Genomic DNA, 23,657 nt, shown 5'->3' on the forward strand with positions numbered 1-23,657 from the left:
CCTATATAGGATCCGAACCTGTGGCCTTGGTGTTATCAGCACGACACTCTCCCTAGTGAGCCACGGGCCGGTCCTCCCTTAAGATATTTATGATAGGACTGAGGTGATAACCAGAGCATAGTGCTGTGGAGGAACAGAAGACAGAGCTGATAGCTGGGTGGCCTCCACTGAATGGATCGTACCTTGAGCTGTCTTGAAAATTAAGTGAATTAAGCAAAGGGAAGAAAGTATAAAAAGGCAAGTCCAAAGAGGGCCTCTGTGTTCATGGAACAGTAAAATGCTTATGTGTAAGAATATAGCATTATTGAGGTGAATGTTAAAAGAGAATGTTGACATATTGAGATCACATTGTGAAGATCCCTGTTACTATAGTTAGGAGTTTGGATTTTAACACCCCCCACCCCAGCACATACATAATACTTATGTTTATCCCCTGCCTGTTTGTTTATTTTTAATTTATTTTTTTTATTTATTATTATTATTTTTTTTTTTTTGTCTTTTTCCGTGTCCGGCAACGGTTTGCAACCCTCAGTGTCGCCCCCGTACCGGACCGGGACCGGCAACGGGATCGCAACCCTCGGCGCTGCCCCCGCACCTCGCTCAGCCAGTGAGCAGGAACCGGTCTGTATGTGGGATCCGAACCCTCGACGGGAGCGCCGCCGTGCTTCCCAAGCGGCGCACTAGCGCAGTGCGCCACCGGGCCGGCCCTTTATTTTTTTTTTTAAAGAAGGTAACTCTGCTAGTAGAGGGTGAAATGGAGAGTAGGGAGACGCTGACAGGAGAGATCAATTTGGTTATGCTTGCTTGTCCAAAAAGATGAAGAGGTCTCTGACAAATGCAGTATCAGTAAGAATTAAGCAAAGAATCCTAATTTAGAGGCGTTTCTGAGATAGAGTTATTAAATCCATTTTTTCTCTTTTGTGGGGCATGGATTAGGGTTGGTTAACATCACAATGTTTGGCTGGGGAGAATCACTGGATGGTGATGCCTTTCATGCTGTCAGAGGTGAAGGAGAAGATGGGTATTTTTGAATGAATGTGTTAAGTTTGGGTTGTGGTGACTATATCTAGTAGACAGTTGGTTGTAATGATGTTATACTTCCTGTAATGGTTGGAGGGACATTTGAGAGTCCTCAGCTTATTGAGAAGAGTGAGCATTCCATCTTCAGAATTGGTGAGATGATCTGTGCAAGTGCGACAAGGAGACAGGAATGGAACCTGTCCCCTCAGTACTGAAGGGTTGAATAGAGAAGGAAGACCCAACGAAAGAGAGAGAGAGACAAACTGGCAGATGTGGGAGCAGATCAGGAGAAAGTGATGACATTGAAGTTTAGAGTGAAGAGTTTTAAGAAGTAAGGCAGTGGACGACAACCCAAGTCAAATGCTCTAAGAGCGATCAAAGCTGCATAAGGACTGAAAGAGATGATTGGAAACCGTAATAAGAATAGTAGAGTCAGGGACCCAATTTGTAAGGGATTGAGTTGTGATTGGGAATTGAGGGAGTAGAGACATGAGGGGAAATTACTCTTTCAGAGTATTTTTTTATGAAGGCATAAGCATGCTGTTTTATAAGTGTGCTGTTTTATATGAAGGTCAGTAGGGTTAAGAAGAACTTAGGGCCGGCCCGGTGGCGCACTGCTACAGTGCTCCGCTTGGGAGCGCGGTGGCGCTCCCGCCGAGGGTTCGGATCCCACATGCAGGCCGGTTCTCGCTCACTGGCTGAGCGAGGTGTGGGAGCAACACCGAGGGTTGCGATCCCGTTGCCGGTCCCGGTCCGGTGCGGGCGCGACACTGAGGGTTGCGATCCGTTGCCGGACATGAAAAAGAGACAAAAAGGGGAAAAAAAAAAAAAAAAAAGAAGAACTTACTGGTCTGTGTTTGCTTGCTTGTTTGTTGAGAAGACCAAGAAGAAAGACTATTTTTATCTGGAGGAAGAGATTTGAATTTAAGAAGAGAGTGAGAATAGCTAAAGGGATGAAGACCTGGAGCAGATAAAATACAGTAATTAGGTTGAGATACAGTATGTTAATTAAGTGGAGAGGTTAGCTTTGGAGAGAACGTTACACTTTTCTTCAGGTGTTACTGGAGAAAGGCAGGTGATATGCTAAAAGTTAGCACGTTTGAGTGGGACAGGAAGCTTAGGAAGAGAGTTAAAAGTATTATGCAAACTGTTAAGGAGAGGATTGCTGATGAATCATTATTGTACTGCTCTCAGGTTAAGCTAGTGTTTCCGTTCTCTTACTTTTTTGCTTTTCCTTAAAGTTGGAATAGATAAACTATGGCTGGAATCATTCAAAGATGCATTGTTTAAACTGGGATGGCAGAAGAATGGATATGACAGAATTGAGCAGGCAGGTCACAGTGTTGTTGAATTGCCCAGCCCATAGGTTCCGTGCTCTGTAGTGAAGAAAATCAGATTGGCTGAGAGTCGATAGACTTTGACATTTGAAAGGGGTTGAGAGACTAGAGGCTTTTAAGAGGAAAAGATTGGATTTGGTGGAGTTAGAAGTGAAAGGCATTAGGGATGAAAGGGAGGAGATTGAGCAGAGAGTGGGATTTAACATTTGATAGTTTGGAGGCATTCATTCCAGTCAAGCCCAGGATTGTCCTTGTTAGTAATTAATTGAAGTAGACTGGAGGTAAAGTACCTTGGTAGAGATCCAGTGACGTTAAGGCTAGAGTGTTAGTTGATACCTGTGATGAATATTGAAGCTATCCACAGTAAGATGGGAGGGAGATAGTTAAGAGAAGTAACAAAGTCCACTATGAGTTCTAATCCTTTATGAATTCCAGAGCTTCATTTCTTGAAGGTCTAGAAATAACCGTGGCAAAGATAAGGAATGCATGGCATAGCTCATTTTTCATTTTCACCTCATGTTATTCACAGAAAATATTTCAATGGGTTCTTGGAGGTAGAAGGAGAGGGTTGCTTGTAGTCAGAGTCCACTGGCCCAGAGGCTCCAGCTGTCCCAGAACCTTCCTTGCTGCTCCGAAGGTTGTGTGAAACATTATTTTGGTGTATCTATAACTTGTTTGTATTTCACTGTTTGAGAAATGCTGGTGTAGCTGAATGAAGTAAACCTCTTAAAAAAAAAAAGTGAGGGCCGGCCGGTGGCGCACTCAGTAGAGTGCGGCGCTTGGGAGCATGGCGGCGCTCCCGCCAAGGGTTCGGATCCCATATACAGACCGGTCTGCTCACTGGTTGAGCGCGGTGTGGGCGTGACACCGAGGGTTGCGATCCCGTTGCCGGTCGCGGTACGGGCGCGACACTGAGGGTTGCGATCCCGTTACCGGTCATGAAAAAAGACAAAAAGGAAAAAAGAAAGTGATTTTTTGGAAAGGACAGAACAACATTGATTCAGAATGGCAAGTGTGATGGTGAAGGAATGTTTTGACCCAAACAGGCCCTGAGGTTTGAATATGAAGTTTAGCCAGGAGTGGGCATACAGAAGTTGAGTGATTCTGAGGGCCTTGTTTGTGTGAAAAGTTGGTTGCACTGATGGGATAAATGAAGAAATGATAGGTAATGAACACTTAATTGGAGATCTCAGCATGAGACATTGTCTTATAATATGGTTTTGGGGTAGTCATAATGATAAATGGCTATGTTTAATAGGAAAAAAGTAAATGGAATTAGGAGGTCTTTTTCATACTCGATATGGCAGAAAAGAAAATATGAGCCAGGTGTTGAAATTTCCCAAGGAGGTGGAAATAAGTTCTGGTGACCAGTAGACTGTATAAACTTCAAAAATGAGAGCTAGCAGTGGGCGTGATGGTTTGGTCTGAAAATGTTTCCATGGAATCCATTATTACCATAAAGCACGGATACTAGTATTTTCTTGGAAGGGAGGGAGAAATACTCATTTCTTTTAAATTTTAATCTACCAAACACACTTTATTCACAGGTACTGGCTATTCTAGTAAACATTTTTGGAGGAATCATGCGATGTGATGTAATTGCACAGGGCATAGTAATGGCCGTAAAAGATTTGGAAATTAGAATACCTGTTGTGGTACGGTTACAAGGTGAGTGTAAAAGATATCTTGCAGTTGTTCCTAATTACTTAAAAGTTCATAACTCTAAAGAGTTCAATTTATTTAAGATAGAGTTTTCTAATAGCTATGTCTTTTAAATGAAAGCATTGTATAATATGAAATTTATAAACTGTGGTTTTTAGAAAGTTTGTAACATTGGGGCAAAAATGCTTATAGTTTTGCTCAGTATAATTTGTTTCATTTTTTATTTGTTGTGATTTTTCTTGAATTCTGACTTGCCTGAATTACCATGGATATGGTAAGGCAAAATATTTTAAGAGATAACTCTTGGCTTTTACAATATTTTCTTTGGTTTGAAAGCATTTATGTTAAATGATGAAAGTACTTCTATGTTGAAATTTCATACTTGTAGCATGTTGCAAACATTTTAAATGCTTTTGCTTATATGTTTAAAATATATTTATTTATATTCACATAAACCATTTCAGGTACACGAGTTGATGATGCTAAGGCACTGATAGCAGACAGTGGACTTAAAATTCTCGCTTGTGATGACTTGGATGAAGCTGCTAGAATGGTAAATGGGCTCTGTTAATCTAAGGACAAATGTGCAGTGTGTGAAGGATTTGTAAACACTTAGATTCTAAAACGAACCAGCTAATTATTAATTTTGCTAATCATTAGTGCTTCAGCGAAATAGTATGAGTATAATGAACTGTTACACACACAAAAAATTATTTATGATACTTGTTAAAGAATGGTAAAGCAGACTTCATACAGGGGGACTATTGTGATTGGTATAGGGACTACCAAGATGGAATTTTGCAGTAGAAGAGAAAGATTGGGCTTGACTCTGAATACAACAAGGAAAAGTGGGAGTGGGTTGGGGTCAGTGGATAGAAAATTGCTACGACGAAACATCATGGGTAAGGGGTATTCTGGCTAAACAGACTTAAGCATAATTCTTGCTAAAATTGGACATTGCAGAGACAAACAGGAAGTTCAAAAGTCAGGGGTTAGTTGAAAAGAGAGTTCAGAGGAACCTGATGAAAGTTTGGTCAAGGAGAGAATCTTCCTCAGAACGTCTTAACTGTGAACCATCTTAAACAATGATCAGCTTATGCCCAATCTTGTCTTATCTGTGTTCTTACCTTCTTTCTCCCTCACCTGTGATTATTTTGAAGCAAATCTCAGGTATTATATCATTTCATACATTTAATTATGTATGTGTAAGGATAAAAGTATTGATAATAATGTAAAGGAATTACTATTAATTTGGTGGGGTAATGGTATTATGGTTGTGTTTTATAAAAAAGAAGGTAGTCAGTGTTGAAATTTTCCTGATTCTCTCTTATTATTTGTCTAGGTTCTTTGTTAGAATTAGGATCAAAATAAGTCTCTGCATTGCAGTTGGTTAATATGTCATCAAGTTTCTTTATCTTTTGGTTCCCTGTCTCTCCCCCTGCCCCCTTTTAAAAATTATTTTCTGCAGTTAAAAAATACAGGTTGGTAGTCCTGTAGAGTTTCCTATAGTCTGGGTTTTAATGATTGCATCCTTGGGGTGTCATTAATTTAGAATGTTCCTCTGCCCCCTATATTTCCTGAAAGCTGTTAGTTTAATTTATAGGCTTGACCATATTCATATTTGAGTTTGGGGAGCCGGGAACAAGAATATTTTATAGTTAGTGTTGTCTTATTCCATAAGGAGGTATATAATATCAGATTATTTGACTTCTTGTGGTATTAGCAGCCACTGATGATCATAGCTTAGATCCAGTATTGTGTTAATGGTTGCAAAGTGGTTATAGTCTAATTCTGTCGTTTTTCATTTATTATATGGAATACTTCTTTCTAAAAAGCAAAACATCCCTGTATTAACTATTTGTGACTATGAAGTACATTTTTCTTAGGAAAAGCAGGATAATCATTTGATTCTTTGCTTTTATTGACCTGTTTTCAAAATAACAAATTTGTTCTATTGTGTCCTTGAGTAGAAAAAACAAACTCAGTTTCTCTCACTATACTCTCAAAATACTACATGGGTGAGAGAAAAAGTTGGTAAGAATACAGATAAAACAAGATTGGGAATGAGCTGATCATTGTATGGGGATTTCTCCCCACCAGCAAGTAAGCAATCAATTCTGTGGTGAACACCAGCTGGGTGTCCTCTAATTCAGTTCAGTTAGGACACTGTCCACCTGGATATAGCACAGATATAGATCACACAGATTGAGGACTCAGTCCCACAAGACTGAGCCCTACTTCCGAAGCTGGCTGAAAGCCCATTATTTTGCCTGTGCTTCTGACCCATCAGCTATAAATTGGGGTTCCCACAGCCCCCTCCTTGGGTTTGATTAATTTGCTAGAGTGGCTCATAGAACTCAGAGAGACACTTACTACATTTACAGGTTTATACAAAGGATATATATATATATATATATATATATATATATATTTTTTTTTTTTTTTCTGACCGGTAAGGGGGTAGTAACCCTCGGCACGGTGTTGTCCACCCCACACTCAGCCAGTGAGTGCACCGGCCATCCCTATATAGGATCCGAACCCGTGGCCTTGGCACTACCAGCGCCGTACTCTCCTGAGTGAGCCACAGAGCCGGCCCCTACAAAGCATGTTTTAAAGGATACAAATAAACAAGTCAGATGAAAAGATACCTAGAATGAGGTTTGGAAGGGTCCCAAGCATAGGAGCTTCTGTCCCTGTGGAGTTGGGGCGTCCCACCCTCCCAACACATGAATGTGTTCTTTTTCACCTTCCTGGAAGCTTCCATGTGCTCAGCTATCCACAAGCTCATCAAACCAGTTCTTTTGGGTTTTTATGGAAGCTTCAATATGTAGGCATGCTTGCTTAAGTCACTGGCCAGTGGTGGCCAACTTAACCTTCAGCCCTTCTCCCTTTCCTGGATGTTGGGGGGTGGGGTGTGGGACTGAAAGCTCCACCCCTCTAATTCTGCTTTGGTCAGCCCTCATCCTGAAGCTACCTAGGGACTGCCAGCCATCAGTCACCTCAGCATAGTAAACTTATCACGTTGAAGATTCCAAGGATTTTAGGAGTCTTATGCCAGGAAATAGGAACAAAGGCTAATTACATATTTCTTATTATCACAGTCCTATAAGTGATTCAGGCTTTTTTGTTTTTATTCTTTGTATTTTGTTTCTTTATTTTTGTTTTCGGGTGTTTGTGGTGTGTGTGGGTCTGTGTGTGTATGTGCGTACTCTGCTGGTATGCTATTTTAAACTTATGGATTTAAATATATGTGATGTGGCTCAGTCCATTTAAGTTATTTGTATTGATTCAAATTGTCCCATATTTGGTCAGTGGGAACCTCTTCAAGTTGACTCCTAAGTCCTTCTGACATGCCCTCTGGTATGCTTTCTGGTGTAATGAGATCTGAAGGCTTATCTTTATATTCTTGCCTCAGATCTGGAATGAGCTAAGTGGTATTTAGAAACCACAATTTTGGCTTTATGAATACTCATGGATACTAGGGTTGGTTATTGTTTCTGGGATTCTTAAGTGGCAAGTCTAAGAACACATGTATTTTTGAAGAGATAAATACATGCATTCATACTGCTATTTCCAATACAAATTCAGCAGTGCAGGTTTTTTATCTGATATTTGTTTCTTCTTTCTGCCATGCCATACTATCATAATTATTCGTTTACTTTGTCCCTCAATACAGACTTGACAGTTTTACGATGAGAATACCAACAATATGATGACCGAAAGCAGTTTAAGAATTGTATCTGCAGTTCTTTCTGTCCTTTAGGGTTATTTCCAACAATTTATTGGATTTTAAAATTCATGTGACATAATTCTTTATGTCTTTTGTCCCAGCTCAATATAGTTAGTTTCATTTTTTAAGGGGTTGCTGAGGTTTGCTGAGTTAATGTGATATCATTTCACAAGTATAATAAAGATCTTATGTCCTTTTTTGGGAAAGTACCTACTAACAAAATTTAACTACAGGTTAGAGATGGAGGAATTTATATTCAATCCCAACTTAAAATTAAATATCTTGAGCAAGGGAATGGTATGGAGAAAGTGTTTTAGAAAGCCTGTGATGACTTTGACATGTGGGATAAATTGGAGAAGGGAAAAGATGAGGGATAGTAAGAGTCCATTTAATGCAATAATTAGATATGAAGTAAGGTGAAGGTAATGGATAGGTTATAACTTGTTTCTGAAAATATGCTTTTTTGCAGTGAAAGCATGAATTAAAAGCTTGGTGTACATGGAGAAGAATCAATAGGATCTTGATTAAATAGACCATGAGAGACAAAAGCGAGCAGTTGATTTAAGATGTGACTGCAGTATATTTAACTGACTGGGAGATTATGGGAGTCATAACAATAATATTAAATATGATGATATTAGCAACTGCTACCATTTATTATTTACTGTGCGTGCAACTTTAAGCTGTTTTCTTCAAGGATTTGCTCATTAAATATGTTTGGTTATAAAATAACCATAGAAGAGGAAACAGGCTAGATAACTTACTTATTCAAGGTCATATGTCATAAGCATCAGAGTGGGGATTTGAGTTCAAGATGCCTAAATACAAAGCCATTTCTTAACTACTCTACTGGTGAAGGGAAAAGCTGAATTTGTTTTTTGGTTTTAGACATGTCTAATTTGTATGATATTTTGTATGGTAACAGGTGGATATTCTCAGGCAGATTGTTGGGGGCATTGGAATTCAGGTTGGCAATTGTTAACTTACTGACAGAAAGTAGAATTATTAACTCCTAGACCCAAACTCCTATCCCCCAATGTTTTAAGTTAAGATTATATACTTATTTCAAAATAAACTTTTATTTGAATGTGCTTTGAATTGTGGGGTATCCAACAAAGACACTGTTTCTGTCTGTAAGATAAATAAAATTTAGATAATAAGATATATATATATTAATCAGAAAGTATGAATATTTAAGTGACGTGTGGGTTATGAGGAGTGTCAGACTTGCCTATCCTTTGAGGGTGTCAGGTACTTGTGAAAATGTTAAGTGATTTATAACAATGTCAGAATAGCCCAGATGTTTTAAATGGAAAACATTGAATGTGCATTAATTTTGAGGTGACCTAAAGTTCTGAATTTACCTTTTTGTGAAAATAGATACAAAGATGCATTGTTCTTTTCTTGCAGGTTGTAAAACTCTCTGAAATAGTGACCTTAGCCAAGCAAGCCCATGTGGATGTGAAATTTCAGTTGCCAATCTGATCTGAGAACCCAGTGGATGGCTGAAGGTGTTAAATGTGCTATAATTGTTAAGAATAAATACTGTATTCTGTGTAATTGTTCTTTTTGTTTTTAGCGTGTGGAGATTGTAGTTGCCATCTAGGCACACAAATTTTTAAAAGCATTTGATCTGCATTTAATTCTACTGTTCAGAATGGACTGTTTGTATAAAGAACGTATATGCAGATATCTAGTTTATTTTGTTGCAGCTGTCTTTTTTCCTTCTCCTACAGAATATCACTCGCAATATGCCTGTTTATTATTGCTGGATACAAAGTTCCTCATTGATAAGAGTCCTATAGATAAAATAAATATGAAGATAAAGCTTTATTCTTTAGTGTTAAAAATATATTATATCTAATAACTAGCCTCATTAGTAGAGCAGTGTATTAAAACAGTGTTTTATATAAGATGTGTTTATCTCCAGCATTAAATGCATAATAATGTATCAGTCACTATTTATAAGCAGAACTTTCAAACACTCCTTTGAATATTCTTGTAAGTATTTCAGTGGAGTAACTTGTTAATTGTTTGAATGTTGTTTTAATCATAACAGAACAATGATAACGGCAAGTCTTAATGATTCTGTGGTATTAAGAAAAAGCTATAGGTTTGTATCAAATAAAGGCATATTTACTAAGGACTTGGTAGACAAAATTAAGAATGTCAATTTAATAAAAATCTCCCAATGTGATTTGGATTAATGTTTTTTTTTTTAAGTAAACCCAGTAGAAGGTGATGTGTCCATCACTGCTGTAAATAGGTATAAGGAACCAATTTGTAGATCATATACCTGGGTGTGACAATACATATTATAAAGCTACCTATAGATAGTTTACTGGAATTCTGCTGTTTATGTGTGTGCCATCCAGTACATCCTCCAAAGAAAACACATTGTCCTTTGTGTCCATATGTGTGTGTGTGTACACACATACACACACACACATCAACCTTTTGTTCATTGCATAATAAAAATGTGGATATTTAACTAATACCATGGAAGGAAATATTGACCAACCAGATTATTTAACCATATTGGTGAATTTGAGAACTTCTACCTATTTTGATGTTCTTAAGTGTGATCAGATGTATATACTGTGAGAGGCATAGTGATTATGAGGACAGATTTTGAAAGTACACTATCTGTTGAGTCTTGGCTCCACTACTTCCTAGGTATATGAGTTTGGTCAAGTGTTTTAATATTAATATACCATAGTTTCCTTAGCTCCTTTCTCATTAGCGGAATTATTTAGTGGGGGAAGAGAAAGAGAGCAAGAGGGAGGGAGGGAGAGAGCAAGAACACACGAGAGAATTTATATATAGAAAACATGAAATATATACTTGGACCAAATATATATTTAGTAGTTGAGATATATATATCAGAATATTGATGTTATAAGCCATTTAAAATTGTGATAAAGTTCTAATTAAAAGTCCAATCTTTTAGCTTTTAGTTTTTAAAAATTCATTCCAAAGAATGCCAGCAAGTGATTAGCCCAGAAAAGATTGGCATTTGTATTGGTTGGGGTCTAGTCAGAAAGTAAAAACAGTGCTTGGTATTTCAGAGAGGATATAATATAGACTATTGGTAATGCTAGTGTTTTAGTTCTCTATTCTTGCATAATAGATTACCCCCAAACAGTGATTTTCAAACAGCATTATCTCATAGTTTCTGTGGGTCAGAAATTTGGGAGCAGTTAGCTGGGGGTGGTTCCGGTGCTGCAGTCATTCAAAGGTGTCTCTGAGCCTGGAGGACCCACTCCCAAGATGGCTCACTCACATGACTGTTGGCCAGCGATCTCAGTTTTTCACTGTGTGGGCCTATCCACAAGGCTGCTTGAATGTCCTTGTGACATTGAAGCTGCTCCCCGCCGCCCCCCCACCCAGCATGTGATCCAAGGGAAGCAGGAGGAAGCCACTGTGCCTTTTGTATTTTAATCTCATTGTCACTTCTGCTACACACTTTATTAGAAATGAATCTCTAAATCCAGCCCACAAGGGGAGGAAAATTAAGCTCCACTTCTTGAAGGCAAAAGTATCAAAGGATTTGTTAATATGTTTCAAAACCATCACAACTCATGTGGGGAGGCTGAAAGACCAAACAATAGATGCTGAGTTAATTTGGTGATTAGTAACTGCTAGGACTGAGGAAGTAACCCAGATTTAGGAGCTTGGAAGGCTTCTGGATGCTTGACTGCTGACAGAAGAGTGCCTTGTCTTCAAACCCTGCTACTTAAGTGGTGAACATGGGACAACTATAAGAACACAGTTTTATAGAGGGCAAGGAAAGAGTTTCAAGGAAGGAGTGATCAATAGTGTCAAATACAGCTAAGTCAAATAAGATGAGGACTAAAAAGTATTCAGTGGAATTGAAACAGAGTGTAACTAATCTTGGTACCAAACGATTATACTAAAATAAATGATGGGGGAAGTCAGATTGTTGTCCTGGAGAATGGAGTTGAAACAACCAGCTGGTAGCTACTTATACACCGTCCCACATCATCCCCTAAACACACATACATCCTTGAATATTCTTTTTGCTGGGCTGATTCTTTCTTGTAGTCATACCTGCTTTCTATGAAACAAGCCTACCATAACATTTGAATTCTCTAAGTTACAGTTGAGTAGATCCATACAGACTACTGCAGTTTTTACAGAGAATATAGCCACTTTTGACTATTATATCAGCTTTACAGTTGCAAAGCCTAGGATACTAAGTGCTTGATAGTGGAACTTTGTAGCAGATGCACATGTTAAAGGGGAAAACAAACAAGCAAAAACAAAAAAAGAAACCAACCCTCCCAACTCTAGCAGGACATTGAAGCTGTTACTATTTTGGCAAGTTGTCTCTGTCTGGCAAAGAATTCTACTTAAAGAAATTTCAAAATCATGGGTGTAAATGTTAGTGTCAGGTGCGGAGGGCTTTAATCAGAATCATGTTCTTTTGTTCTGTTGAAATGTAAAGGGGTGAGAAAAGTCCTGTGGTAAGATCAATTTTCAGACTTCTGTAATTTAATGTTTAGGGGTAAAAAACAAAAAGATTTAGAGGTTTGCAATATAGAATGAAGAAAGTAGAAGATTGGCAAATCAGTTTTTGTTTAAATTTAAAGTTTGGTTTAAAATGAAGAGGTGAAAGTGAAGGGACAAGATAATAATGTTGATGTAAGGTTGGTGTCCAAAGTAACAGCCTGAACAGGGGAAAACTGGGAAATGAAGGGGTGTCTGTGATGACACAAAAGAGATGAGGTGATAAAGCCATGTGTCTTTGAACGCCAGGGTTGGACCCACGGTGGTTGTTCTTGGGACCGAGGTGGTGGCAGTCTTCATTCTTATTCTCATGCAGCTCTATCAGCTTCCTCTTCCAGTCTGAAGAAATCTAAGGGCCTTTGTTATCCATGACTTTGCCTCCCAAGAAATAAGACTGTGGAGAGCTTTTTGTTTCTTCACTTTTTTCTTCACAAGTAACCTGCTTCTATTTGTCCTTTCTTTTAATCTTGTATGTACATTCTTGTTGCCCTGTGTCTTGCCTCCCTTTCATGGTTAGTGGGATGGAGCCCTGTCGTGCATGACTATCTCCACTTGACATTCTCACTGGTGCAGTCAGCTGGAAACTCTTATTCACTAAGCAGCCCATGAGACTGGAAAATGAGACTAGAAGGGCTGACTTTCCCAGCATCCAGTCAGGCAGCTGCCTATAGGGGTTTGATTTGCCCTACACGTCACCTCCACTGTCTGTCATTCCATCATTGCAGTCTTCACTCCTCAGGTTCCTTATGTGGAGAAGCAAATTCGTGAGGACTCCTGGACTTCATCTCACCCTCTCTGTAGTAGGCAGAATAATGGCCCCTTCACAGATTTATTCACACCGCAACCCCCAAAACCTGTGTTATATGTTACTTTACATGGTAGAGGGGTTTTGCAGATGTAATTAAGGCTGTGGGCCTTAAAGTAGGGAGATTATCCTGGATTTCCCTGTAAGCCCAATCTAATCACATGAGCCCTTAAAAGCAGAGGCCATTCTCCAGCTGGAGGCAAGGGAGATGTGGCAGAAGGGGCAGTTAGAGGGACTTCAGGCATGAGAAGAATTCGATGCTCCATTGCTACTTCTGACATGTTGGGGTTCATGTGCAAGGATTAGACAGAGACCTTTAGCTGAGTGTGGTCCTCAGCTGACAGCAAGGAAATGGGGGTGTCAGTCATACAAAATGAGGAACTGGATTTTGTTAACAATCAGAAGGCATTGTGGAAGCTAGCCTTCAGGTGACAGCTAGCTGACACTTTGATTTTGGTTTTGTGAGACTGAACAGAGAAACCAGCTAAACCCATCCAGACTTCTGGCCTACAGACCTGTGAGATAATAAATTTCTGTTGTTTTAAGCTGCAAAATTGCTGGTAATTTATTATGGCAGCAATAGGAAACATGCTGCTGTACGTAAATTATATAAGCCAGTTCTTCTCAAACTGAGAGAAGAGACCATTTAAAAAAAATTAGGCTCATTTTTTAAAAATTGGAAATTAAACATTTCTTAATTTATATGAACTGATTTTTTAAATAAAATGCAATAAAAACAATTACTAGAAAAGTGAAAATTTAAAAAGCACATAAAATATAAACCCCAATTCTTTCTTATTTTTGATTCAGCAGCATAAAATTGCTCTTTCAAATTGCTATAGAAGTTTCTAAATGCTTACTCTTAAATATCTCTTTATCTCATGCAGATCTGTGAGTTGTTTGTGGATCAGCATCAGTCCACAGATCACATTTTGAGTATGACTGAAAAACTATCACATCCAATTTGTGAGAACATAGACACACAAATTGGAAATAGGCTGTAAATAAATATCTAGGGATGAGAGGTTCAGCATTGAATAGTTTGTCGTCAACAACATTATACACACAGCTATGTAAATCTGTTAAGCAACTGTCATTAATTAAAAAGCTACATGACTGTTGTGTGCCCTAGGGTCTAGTCGATGCTAATATAGTAACATGGAAATCAATAATCTTAGCAAGTTGGGAGAGGCATTGGAAGGGGCAGGGTGACCTGAACTTCCTGGTCTGGTTTGTTTATTGCTAACTGAACACTAACATCTGTTAATGTCTTTGGTAGGAGTTGATTGACCACCAGTCAAGACCTTGCAGTCAAGCAATCAAGGGTGACAGTTCCAGAGGCCTGAACTTCCTGGTCTGGTTTGTTTATTGCTAACTGAACACTAACATCTGTTAATGTCTTTGGTGGGAGTTGATTGACCACCAGTCAAGACCTTGCAGTCAAGCAATCAAGGGTGACAGTTCCAGAGTGGTGGTGTGAGCATGTAATAAGAAGGAAGCTGGAGAAAAGCCTTGACTACTTCATGATTATTTCTATGATTAATTCTAAAAGCAGAGAAGCATCTTTGTATTTTGTTTTTGATATACGTATTTGATGAAGCTAGTATTATTTTAGAAAAAGAGACATTTGTCTTAGTAAAAATGGTACTAATTGTAGAAATAAAAAAAGTCCCCAAACTAGAATGATACAAAGAAGTTTAAAGACAAGTAAAACTCACCTGCAATACTAGAACCCAGAAATAACTACTATTAATAGGTTGGTAAACATTCTTCTGATCTTGACTACATATGGGCATATGTGCACAGACATATGAATACACTTGTACATAAATAGGACCATATTATACATATTACATAACCTGGTTTTCTTCAGTAAAAGATTTAGGCATTTTCCCAAGGCATCATATATAGGTTTACATAATTTTTAATAGCTGCAAACACAAAAGAATGTATGTATTATAGTTTACTTAATCTTGAATTTGTTAAAATTTGGTTTGTACATTTTTAACATTATAAATAATAGAGGTGAATACTCTGGTGCATATGTCTTTCAGCAGGTGGGTAATTTCTCAGGGTAAAACTGATTAGTAGAATAGCCAACTACACTTAACATTTTTTTGGCAGTTGGTCAACTGCCTTCCAGAAAGTCTGTATTGGTTGCTCTCCTGCTCTTAGTGCATACAATTATATCTATACCTTTGACAATACTGCACTGCTAATTCTGATGGACATTTAGGTTGGTTCCATATCTTGGCTATTGTAAACAGAGTTACAATGAACATGGAAGTGCAGGTATCCCTTTGACATGATGATTTCCATTCCTCTGGATATATACCCAGAAGAGGGATTGCTGGATCAGATGGAAGATCAATCTGTAGTTGTCTGAGAAAACTCCATACTGTTTTCCATAGTGGTTGTACTAATTTACAGTCCCACCAACACTGTAGAAGTGTTACCTTCTCTCCACACTCTCATCAGCATTTGTTGTCTCCATCTTTTTGATTACAGCCAGTCTAACTGGGAAGAAGTGATATCTCAATGTGGTTTTAATTTGCATTTCCCTGATGACTAGTGATGTTGAGCACAGACTATTTTTCTATTGACTTTCATCCTTACTAATAACTTTTTTATGTTTGAGATTAAGCATTTGTCTTTCACGTGCTTACATATGTTTTGTCATAGGTCTTTTTAATATAATCAGATGTTCAGTTTTTGTGATTTCTGGTTTTTATGATATACTTTGAAAGGCTTAATATGTTTTGGCATAACGTCTGAACTTGAACTATGGATGCAGATTCCCCTCCCCTCCAAAAGGCTAGTCAGTTTCCCAGACACCATTTACTTACTATTTCATCCATTCCCCACAAGTTTTGAAATGCCATCTTTATCATATGCTAACTTCCCATATATTCTTGGGTATATGTGAAACTCACATTTAACTTTTACATAGGGTAGAAGGTAGATGATGAATTGAAACCATGACAGAAGGTGGCAGAGACAAAGCATTGTTTTCTCCTTCCGTCGTTTAGCTATCAAAGTTATCCCTGTTTTGTTTTGTGAAAAATTGAACCTTCCACTTTCCAAATTTTCAAATTTCAATTGAATGACTGAGATTCTAACTAGAAAAAAAAATAAGCTAAACTATTTGACAGCAGATGTATAAGACTGTGTGGATTGATAAAGAAGAATTAGAAATATTGGTTTGACCAGTGGTTTACTATTTTGTGACTCTTTTGAATGGAGCCAGCATTGATTTGGTCTTTTTATCAAAAGCTTTTGTTTTCTCTGGAATGGATATTAAAGAGGGAAAAAGCTAAAGGAGCAGTTTTAAGTTTTAAAGTAAGTTTTGAGCAAATTGGTCATGGCTTTCTTAAAAATTGTGATTCACTAGGTATGGACCATTTTTCAGCTTGTGAAAGCCTTTTCATTATGGGCCAACTTTAAAAAAAGACGATAGATTTTATTTACCCAGGCAGTTGTTTCTCATGTGTTTGGTACTATAAGTCAGTGTGAAACATTCAGCCTTTGCTGACTCTTACAGAGACCACTGAACACATGTGGAGCTATATCTGACTCCTCTCCCAGCATTCTTGGCTCCTTTCCATGGTGTTCTCCTCTGTGGTTTAGGATCTGCCTTTGGATACCTGTTCTGGTGTACTTGACTGTGTGCTGAGACCAGTTGCTTCACTGAGCATTAATACTACAACAAGCAAAGGTTATTTTTTGTGGTACAGTACTGGCCTAGTGCCCATTTGGTAGAGGTGTCACTGCTGAGAAGGCTGAGTAGTAAGGGTTTTAAAAAAATCCACACACCATTTTACATTGTCACTGCAATGCCAAATGATTTAACTTCTGTTATTGTCACTCAGCCTGCTTACTTGAGCAGGGTTTAGCAAGCCAGTCATTTGAGGGACTTGTGAGTGAAACACCATGTGAAAAGTCCATTGTTTTGAAATTTTCTTAGTGAGAAAAAGACTGTGGAGAAAAGGGAACCCTAGTACACTGTTGGTGGGAATGTAGATTACTACAACCATTATAGAAAACAGTATGGAGGTTCCTAAAGAAATTAAAAATAGAACTACGATTGTCCCAGCAATCCTCTTCTGGGTATATACTCAAAGTAGATGATATCACCATGTTGTAAAGATACCTGCACTCCTGTGTTCATTACAACATTATTCACAATAGCCAAGATATGGATACAACCTAAATGCCCATTAACAGATGAACGGATAAAGAAAATGTGGTGTATATACACACACATACATACATATGCATGCAATGGACTGTTATTCAGCCTTAAAAAGGTAGATCCTGCCATTTGCCACAACATGGATGGACCTGAAAGACATTATGCTAAATGAAATGTCAGGCACAGAAAGAAAAATATTGCATGATCTCACTTATACATGGATTTTTTTTTTTTTTTAAAGAGCTCAAATACACAGAGAGAATGAAACAATGGTTACCACGGGCTGGACATGAGGACTAAAGTTAATAAGATTGTATTAGGGATTTTTGTTAAAAGTAGATTTTAGCTGTTCTTGTCACAAAAAAAGTAACTATGTGAGAAGACAGATATGCTAATCCACTTCACTATTGTACCATTGCACTCTCTATATGTATCTGTGTATCTATATCTATATGTATTCCACAACATCATGTTATAAACCTCAAATGTATACAATAAAACTTGTTAAAAAAAGAAAAAGGCTAATTGAAGAAGGCTGTTTCTGAGGTGAGGAAGTTACAATAAAAATAACAAAGGATCCATTGTGTCTCAGTTTAATATAATCAGACATCTAGTAGTAGTATTGGAAAATGGGCTACCCAGAATTTTAAGGAGCCAATGTCAGTTAAACATTGGACTAGAAATTACCATGTATTTGGTTTGCTTAAACAGTAAATAGTAAACAGACTGTAGGGCAAGGCCTATGTAAGGTATAAGCAGTGTTTGCATCAGTTGATGAGCTATACTATATTCACGTGCTTTCTATTCACAGAAATATTCACAGGATCAAAAGTCTCTGTTTGATGCCCACTTCTGGCTTTGCAGTTGCAAAGGAAACAAATATTAGGTCTTTTCTGTAGTCTCAGCTGACATAGTCCAGTGGTTCCAAGATTTCAGTGTACATAGAAAGTCTTTTGGATGCCAGCAGTTTCTTAGACTCATACCTAGAGTTTCTGATTCAGCTGGCCTGACAACATGTGTATTCAATAAACTGCTTAGGCGATTCTAATGTGTGTGATCCTTTGAAAAGCACCAGATTGGGGAAGAGGGTAGTAGAAAATAAACTGATACTGTTTTATGCACCTACTATGTATCAGACATGGTCATGCCAGGATACCTCATTTCTGTGATTCCCTCCCAAACCTCAAACACTGTGTCCAGCTGCCCTAGACATAGTATTTCTGTGCGTGAGAACCCGTACCGAGCGAATGGTTCCTTAGGTTTGAAGTTCTTACTATTTTTGAGAATGCAGATATCCAGGAGAAGATATCATTTTATGCCTTAACACAATGCTGTTCAAAGTGTCAGTCTCTGAAGCGATTTGTTCTTGATTTGCAACCAGGTAAGGATCTTTTGCCAGGATATAAATCGTCATTAAGCACACTGTTTAGTTTATTTGATATATATTTTTATTTTGGTAGCAAGACTTCCAGTGAAGGAAGCTTTAGTGTTTTCATTCATGTTCTGATGTGAATTATTATATTGTCAGGAATCACACTTTTAGTATTAGTACTGCCTTAACATTTGAGCCTTAGAAGGTACAAACAGAGCACCTTTGGGTGGAGGGATGTCTCCATGACCCTGGGTGGGAAAGGTCCAGAAAGACATTGGAGCCACCGGAACACCAACCCTGTTCACCAGAGCAAGCCAGTCATTTGAGGGACTTGTGAGTGAAACACCATGTGAAAAGTCCATTGTTTTGAAATTTTCTTAGTGAGAAAAAGACTGTGGAGAAAAGGGAACCCTAGTACACTGTTGGTGGGAATGTAGATTACTACAACCATTATAGAAAACAGTATGGAGGTTCCTAAAGAAATTAAAAATAGAACTACGATTGTCCCAGCAATCCTCTTCTGGGTATATATCTTTAAATGATTCTCATCCTTGAGGTCCCCAACCAAGCTGCTGAACTGACACAGACTCAGCAGAACTGAGAATTACTTTGAACATCTATCATAAAATTGTAGTCTTACGTTCAAGGTGATCACAGGACATGCTCATTTCTGTATTCATCATATCTGGGTGCCTTCTATGTACCAGGGACTATTGTAGGTACAGGTTTACATCAGTGAACAAAACAGACACATGTCCCTGCCTTCATGGAGCTTGTGTTCTGACTCAGCATCTAAACAGCTCCTGGCAGTTGATCATTCCTTTCATCTTATTATTTTTATTAATGTATAAGAAAATAAAATTTATTTCTTACAGTTTTGGAGGCTGGGAAGTGCAAGGTCCAGAGAGTGCACCTGGTAAGGGTCTATTTTTTGGTGGAGACTACAGATTTCTGTGGTGAGGCAGGGTATCACACGGTGAGAATGCCAAGAGCACTCCAACATGCTCATTTGCTCTTCTTATAAAGCCACCAGAAAAACTCCCTGATAAACGTTAACACATTAACCCATTATTCCATTAATGGACTAATCCATTCATGAGGGCGCATTCCTCATGATTCAATCACCTTTTGAAGGCCCCCCCTTTCAACACCGCCATAATCTGATTTCCCACCTTCTCAACACTATTACAATGGAATTCAAGCAGTGAGTTTTGGGTGGACATTTAATCCACGGCAGCCTGTACATCCATATTTAGACATGATTCCTTGCTTTTCATTGACCTGCTCTAAACTTCTTTTTTAAAAATATAGATTCCAGCCCTTGGGACCCTTTTCCTGAAGGATAGCTTCTTAAGTACCTAGGATCTCAGTGTGAAAGAGCTTTTCAGATTCTTTCCTCACTGATTATGGTCAGGAGGAAACTACAGGATGTCTTGGAGCAGAGGGTTTAGAAAATAGAGGCAAAAATAACCTCTCTCTTATGTTTAACCAACATTGGCTCNTTTTTTTTTTTTTTTAAAGAGCTCAAATACACAGAGAGAATGAAACAATGGTTACCACGGGCTGGACATGAGGACTAAAGTTAATAAGATTGTATTAGGGATTTTTGTTAAAAGTAGATTTTAGCTGTTCTTGTCACAAAAAAAGTAACTATGTGAGAAGACAGATATGCTAATCCACTTCACTATTGTACCATTGCACTCTCTATATGTATCTGTGTATCTATATCTATATGTATTCCACAACATCATGTTATAAACCTCAAATGTATACAATAAAACTTGTTAAAAAAAGAAAAAGGCTAATTGAAGAAGGCTGTTTCTGAGGTGAGGAAGTTACAATAAAAATAACAAAGGATCCATTGTGTCTCAGTTTAATATAATCAGACATCTAGTAGTAGTATTGGAAAATGGGCTACCCAGAATTTTAAGGAGCCAATGTCAGTTAAACATTGGACTAGAAATTACCATGTATTTGGTTTGCTTAAACAGTAAATAGTAAACAGACTGTAGGGCAAGGCCTATGTAAGGTATAAGCAGTGTTTGCATCAGTTGATGAGCTATACTATATTCACGTGCTTTCTATTCACAGAAATATTCACAGGATCAAAAGTCTCTGTTTGATGCCCACTTCTGGCTTTGCAGTTGCAAAGGAAACAAATATTAGGTCTTTTCTGTAGTCTCAGCTGACATAGTCCAGTGGTTCCAAGATTTCAGTGTACATAGAAAGTCTTTTGGATGCCAGCAGTTTCTTAGACTCATACCTAGAGTTTCTGATTCAGCTGGCCTGACAACATGTGTATTCAATAAACTGCTTAGGCGATTCTAATGTGTGTGATCCTTTGAAAAGCACCAGATTGGGGAAGAGGGTAGTAGAAAATAAACTGATACTGTTTTATGCACCTACTATGTATCAGACATGGTCATGCCAGGATACCTCATTTCTGTGATTCCCTCCCAAACCTCAAACACTGTGTCCAGCTGCCCTAGACATAGTATTTCTGTGCGTGAGAACCCGTACCGAGCGAATGGTTCCTTAGGTTTGAAGTTCTTACTATTTTTGAGAATGCAGATATCCAGGAGAAGATATCATTTTATGCCTTAACACAATGCTGTTCAAAGTGTCAGTCTCTGAAGCGATTTGTTCTTGATTTGCAACCAGGTAAGGATCTTTTGCCAGGATATAAATCGTCATTAAGCACACTGTTTAGTTTATTTGATATATATTTTTATTTTGGTAGCAAGACTTCCAGTGAAGGAAGCTTTAGTGTTTTCATTCATGTTCTGATGTGAATTATTATATTGTCAGGAATCACACTTTTAGTATTAGTACTGCCTTAACATTTGAGCCTTAGAAGGTACAAACAGAGCACCTTTGGGTGGAGGGATGTCTCCATGACCCTGGGTGGGAAAGGTCCAGAAAGACATTGGAGCCACCGGAACACCAACCCTGTTCACCAGGCCCGCCTTGTATAAAAGCTGCCAAAATTCATGCTCATAGTTTGACTCAGTTTCTTTTCTCTGCCTAGCCTACCTTCCAGAGGAAGTGTTAGTGAAAAGAAAAACTCAGTTATATTGCCCAGGGAAGAGAATTAATTTTGTTAATCTGTAGCCTCTGGATTGACTGTGAAGTCTGTTTGAAGATGAGAGTGCAGGCCAATAAAATATTTTCCTCAAAGAACCCGAAGCTGAGTCTTTCTGGGGATTCTCATGAGCACTTTTAAACATCCATTTAAAAGAAATATCCTGATATTACTATTTCATCTACCATTACTTTATGTAGATTAAATTGTTTCATTTCTTAAAGTGTTCAGTCTAAATGGGAAGACTTTATAATAAACAACTAAAAGGATTGCTAAGGTTTCTTCTAGTGAAAGAGTCTGTGATTGTAGAATTCTCTCAAGTACACAGTTATTTCAGGGATCGATTTCCAGTATTCAGTTCATTCAACAAACATTAATCGAGCATCTTCTATGTGCCACACAATGTACCAGGGGCACATTGGTAAATGGTGATGAATGAGAGATATGAACCCTCATGGTGTTTATAATGCAGTGGGGGAGATAAACATTAACCTTTTAAAAATAAGCATGTGAATAAATATGTAACTATGAATTGTGAACCTAATGAGAAAAGAAATGGCAAGTAGTTTAATAATTGTCAGATAAAATTTTCAGTTCAATTGAATTCAGCAAATGGTTTTTGAACATCTATTTTGTACCAGGCACTGTGCTTAGTATTCGAGAGATAGAAATGAGTAGAAGAACAATCCCGTCCTCAGATCCACTTAGAACTGTACCTGATAATACCCACAACCCTCTCCTCAACTCCCACTTGATTTTGCAGGTTGATTTGTATAGCTTTGGCTATTTTACCTGTGTTCATCCCACACTCCTTGTGTATGACAGTGAGGGAAGGCTTCACTGTTTGAAGACCACCCTCGTGTATTTGTGAATTTGACTAAAAGAAAATCTTTAAATGATTCTCATCCTTGAGGTCCCCAACCAAGCTGCTGAACTGACACAGACTCAGCAGAACTGAGAATTACTGTGAACATCTATCATAAAATTGTAGTCTTATGTTCAAAGTGATCACAGGACATGCTCATTTCTGTATTCATCATATCTGGGTGCCTTCTATGTACCAGGGACTATTGTAGGTACAGGTTTACATCAGTGAACAAAACAGACACATGTCCCTGCCTTCATGGAGCTTGTGTTCTGACTCAGCATCTAAACAGCTCCTGGCAGTTGATCATTCCTTTCATCTTATTATTTTTATTAATGTATAAGAAAATAAAATTTATTTCTTACAGTTTTGGAGGCTGGGAAGTGCAAGGTCCAGAGAGTGCACCTGGTAAGGGTCTATTTTTTGGTGGAGACTACAGATTTCTGTGGTGAGGCAGGGTATCACACGGTGAGAATGCCAAGAGCACTCCAACATGCTCATTTGCTCTTCTTATAAAGCCACCAGAAAAACTCCCTGATAAACGTTAACACATTAACCCATTATTCCATTAATGGACTAATCCATTCATGAGGGCGCATTCCTCATGATTCAATCACCTTTTGAAGGCCCCACCTTTCAACACCGCCATAATCTGATTTCCCACCTTCTCAACACTATTACAATGGAATTCAAGCAGTGAGTTTTGGGTGGACATTTAATCCACGGCAGCCTGTACATCCATATTTAGACATGATTCCTTGCTTTTCATTGACCTGCTCTAAACTTCTTTTTTAAAAATATAGATTCCAGCCCTTGGGACCCTTTTCCTGAAGGATAGCTTCTTAAGTACCTAGGATCTCAGTGTGAAAGAGCTTTTCAGATTCTTTCCTCACTGATTATGGTCAGGAGGAAACTACAGGATGTCTTGGAGCAGAGGGTTTAGAAAATTGAGGCAAAAATAACCTCTCTCTTATGTTTAACCAACATTGGCTCTTTTTAAGCCTTTATTTTTATCTAAGTAATATACGCTGATTTACAATGTTATAGTGCTGTAGTCTAAAA

The 23,657-nt window shown here is 38.2% G+C and overlaps 1 protein-coding gene across 1 annotated transcript in view; it reads left to right on the forward strand.

Moving 5' to 3' along the window:
- SUCLA2 (succinate-CoA ligase, ADP-forming, beta subunit) overlaps window positions 1-9,946 on the forward strand; it is a 62,722-nt gene extending 52,776 nt beyond the window's left edge. The window contains exons 9-11 of the mRNA XM_008587102.1: window positions 3,905-4,025; window positions 4,484-4,572; window positions 9,160-9,946. Coding sequence (XP_008585324.1) covers window positions 3,905-4,025; window positions 4,484-4,572; window positions 9,160-9,234 — 285 coding nt within the window. The 3' untranslated portion in view covers window positions 9,235-9,946. The remainder of the gene's footprint in view (window positions 1-3,904; window positions 4,026-4,483; window positions 4,573-9,159) is intronic.
- Window positions 9,947-23,657: the final 13,711 nt, after the last annotated feature.

The sequence above is a fragment of the Galeopterus variegatus genome, unplaced genomic scaffold (genome assembly GCF_000696425.1).
Source record: "Galeopterus variegatus unplaced genomic scaffold, G_variegatus-3.0.2 Scaffold4252, whole genome shotgun sequence".
Lineage (NCBI taxonomy): Eukaryota > Metazoa > Chordata > Mammalia > Dermoptera > Cynocephalidae > Galeopterus > Galeopterus variegatus.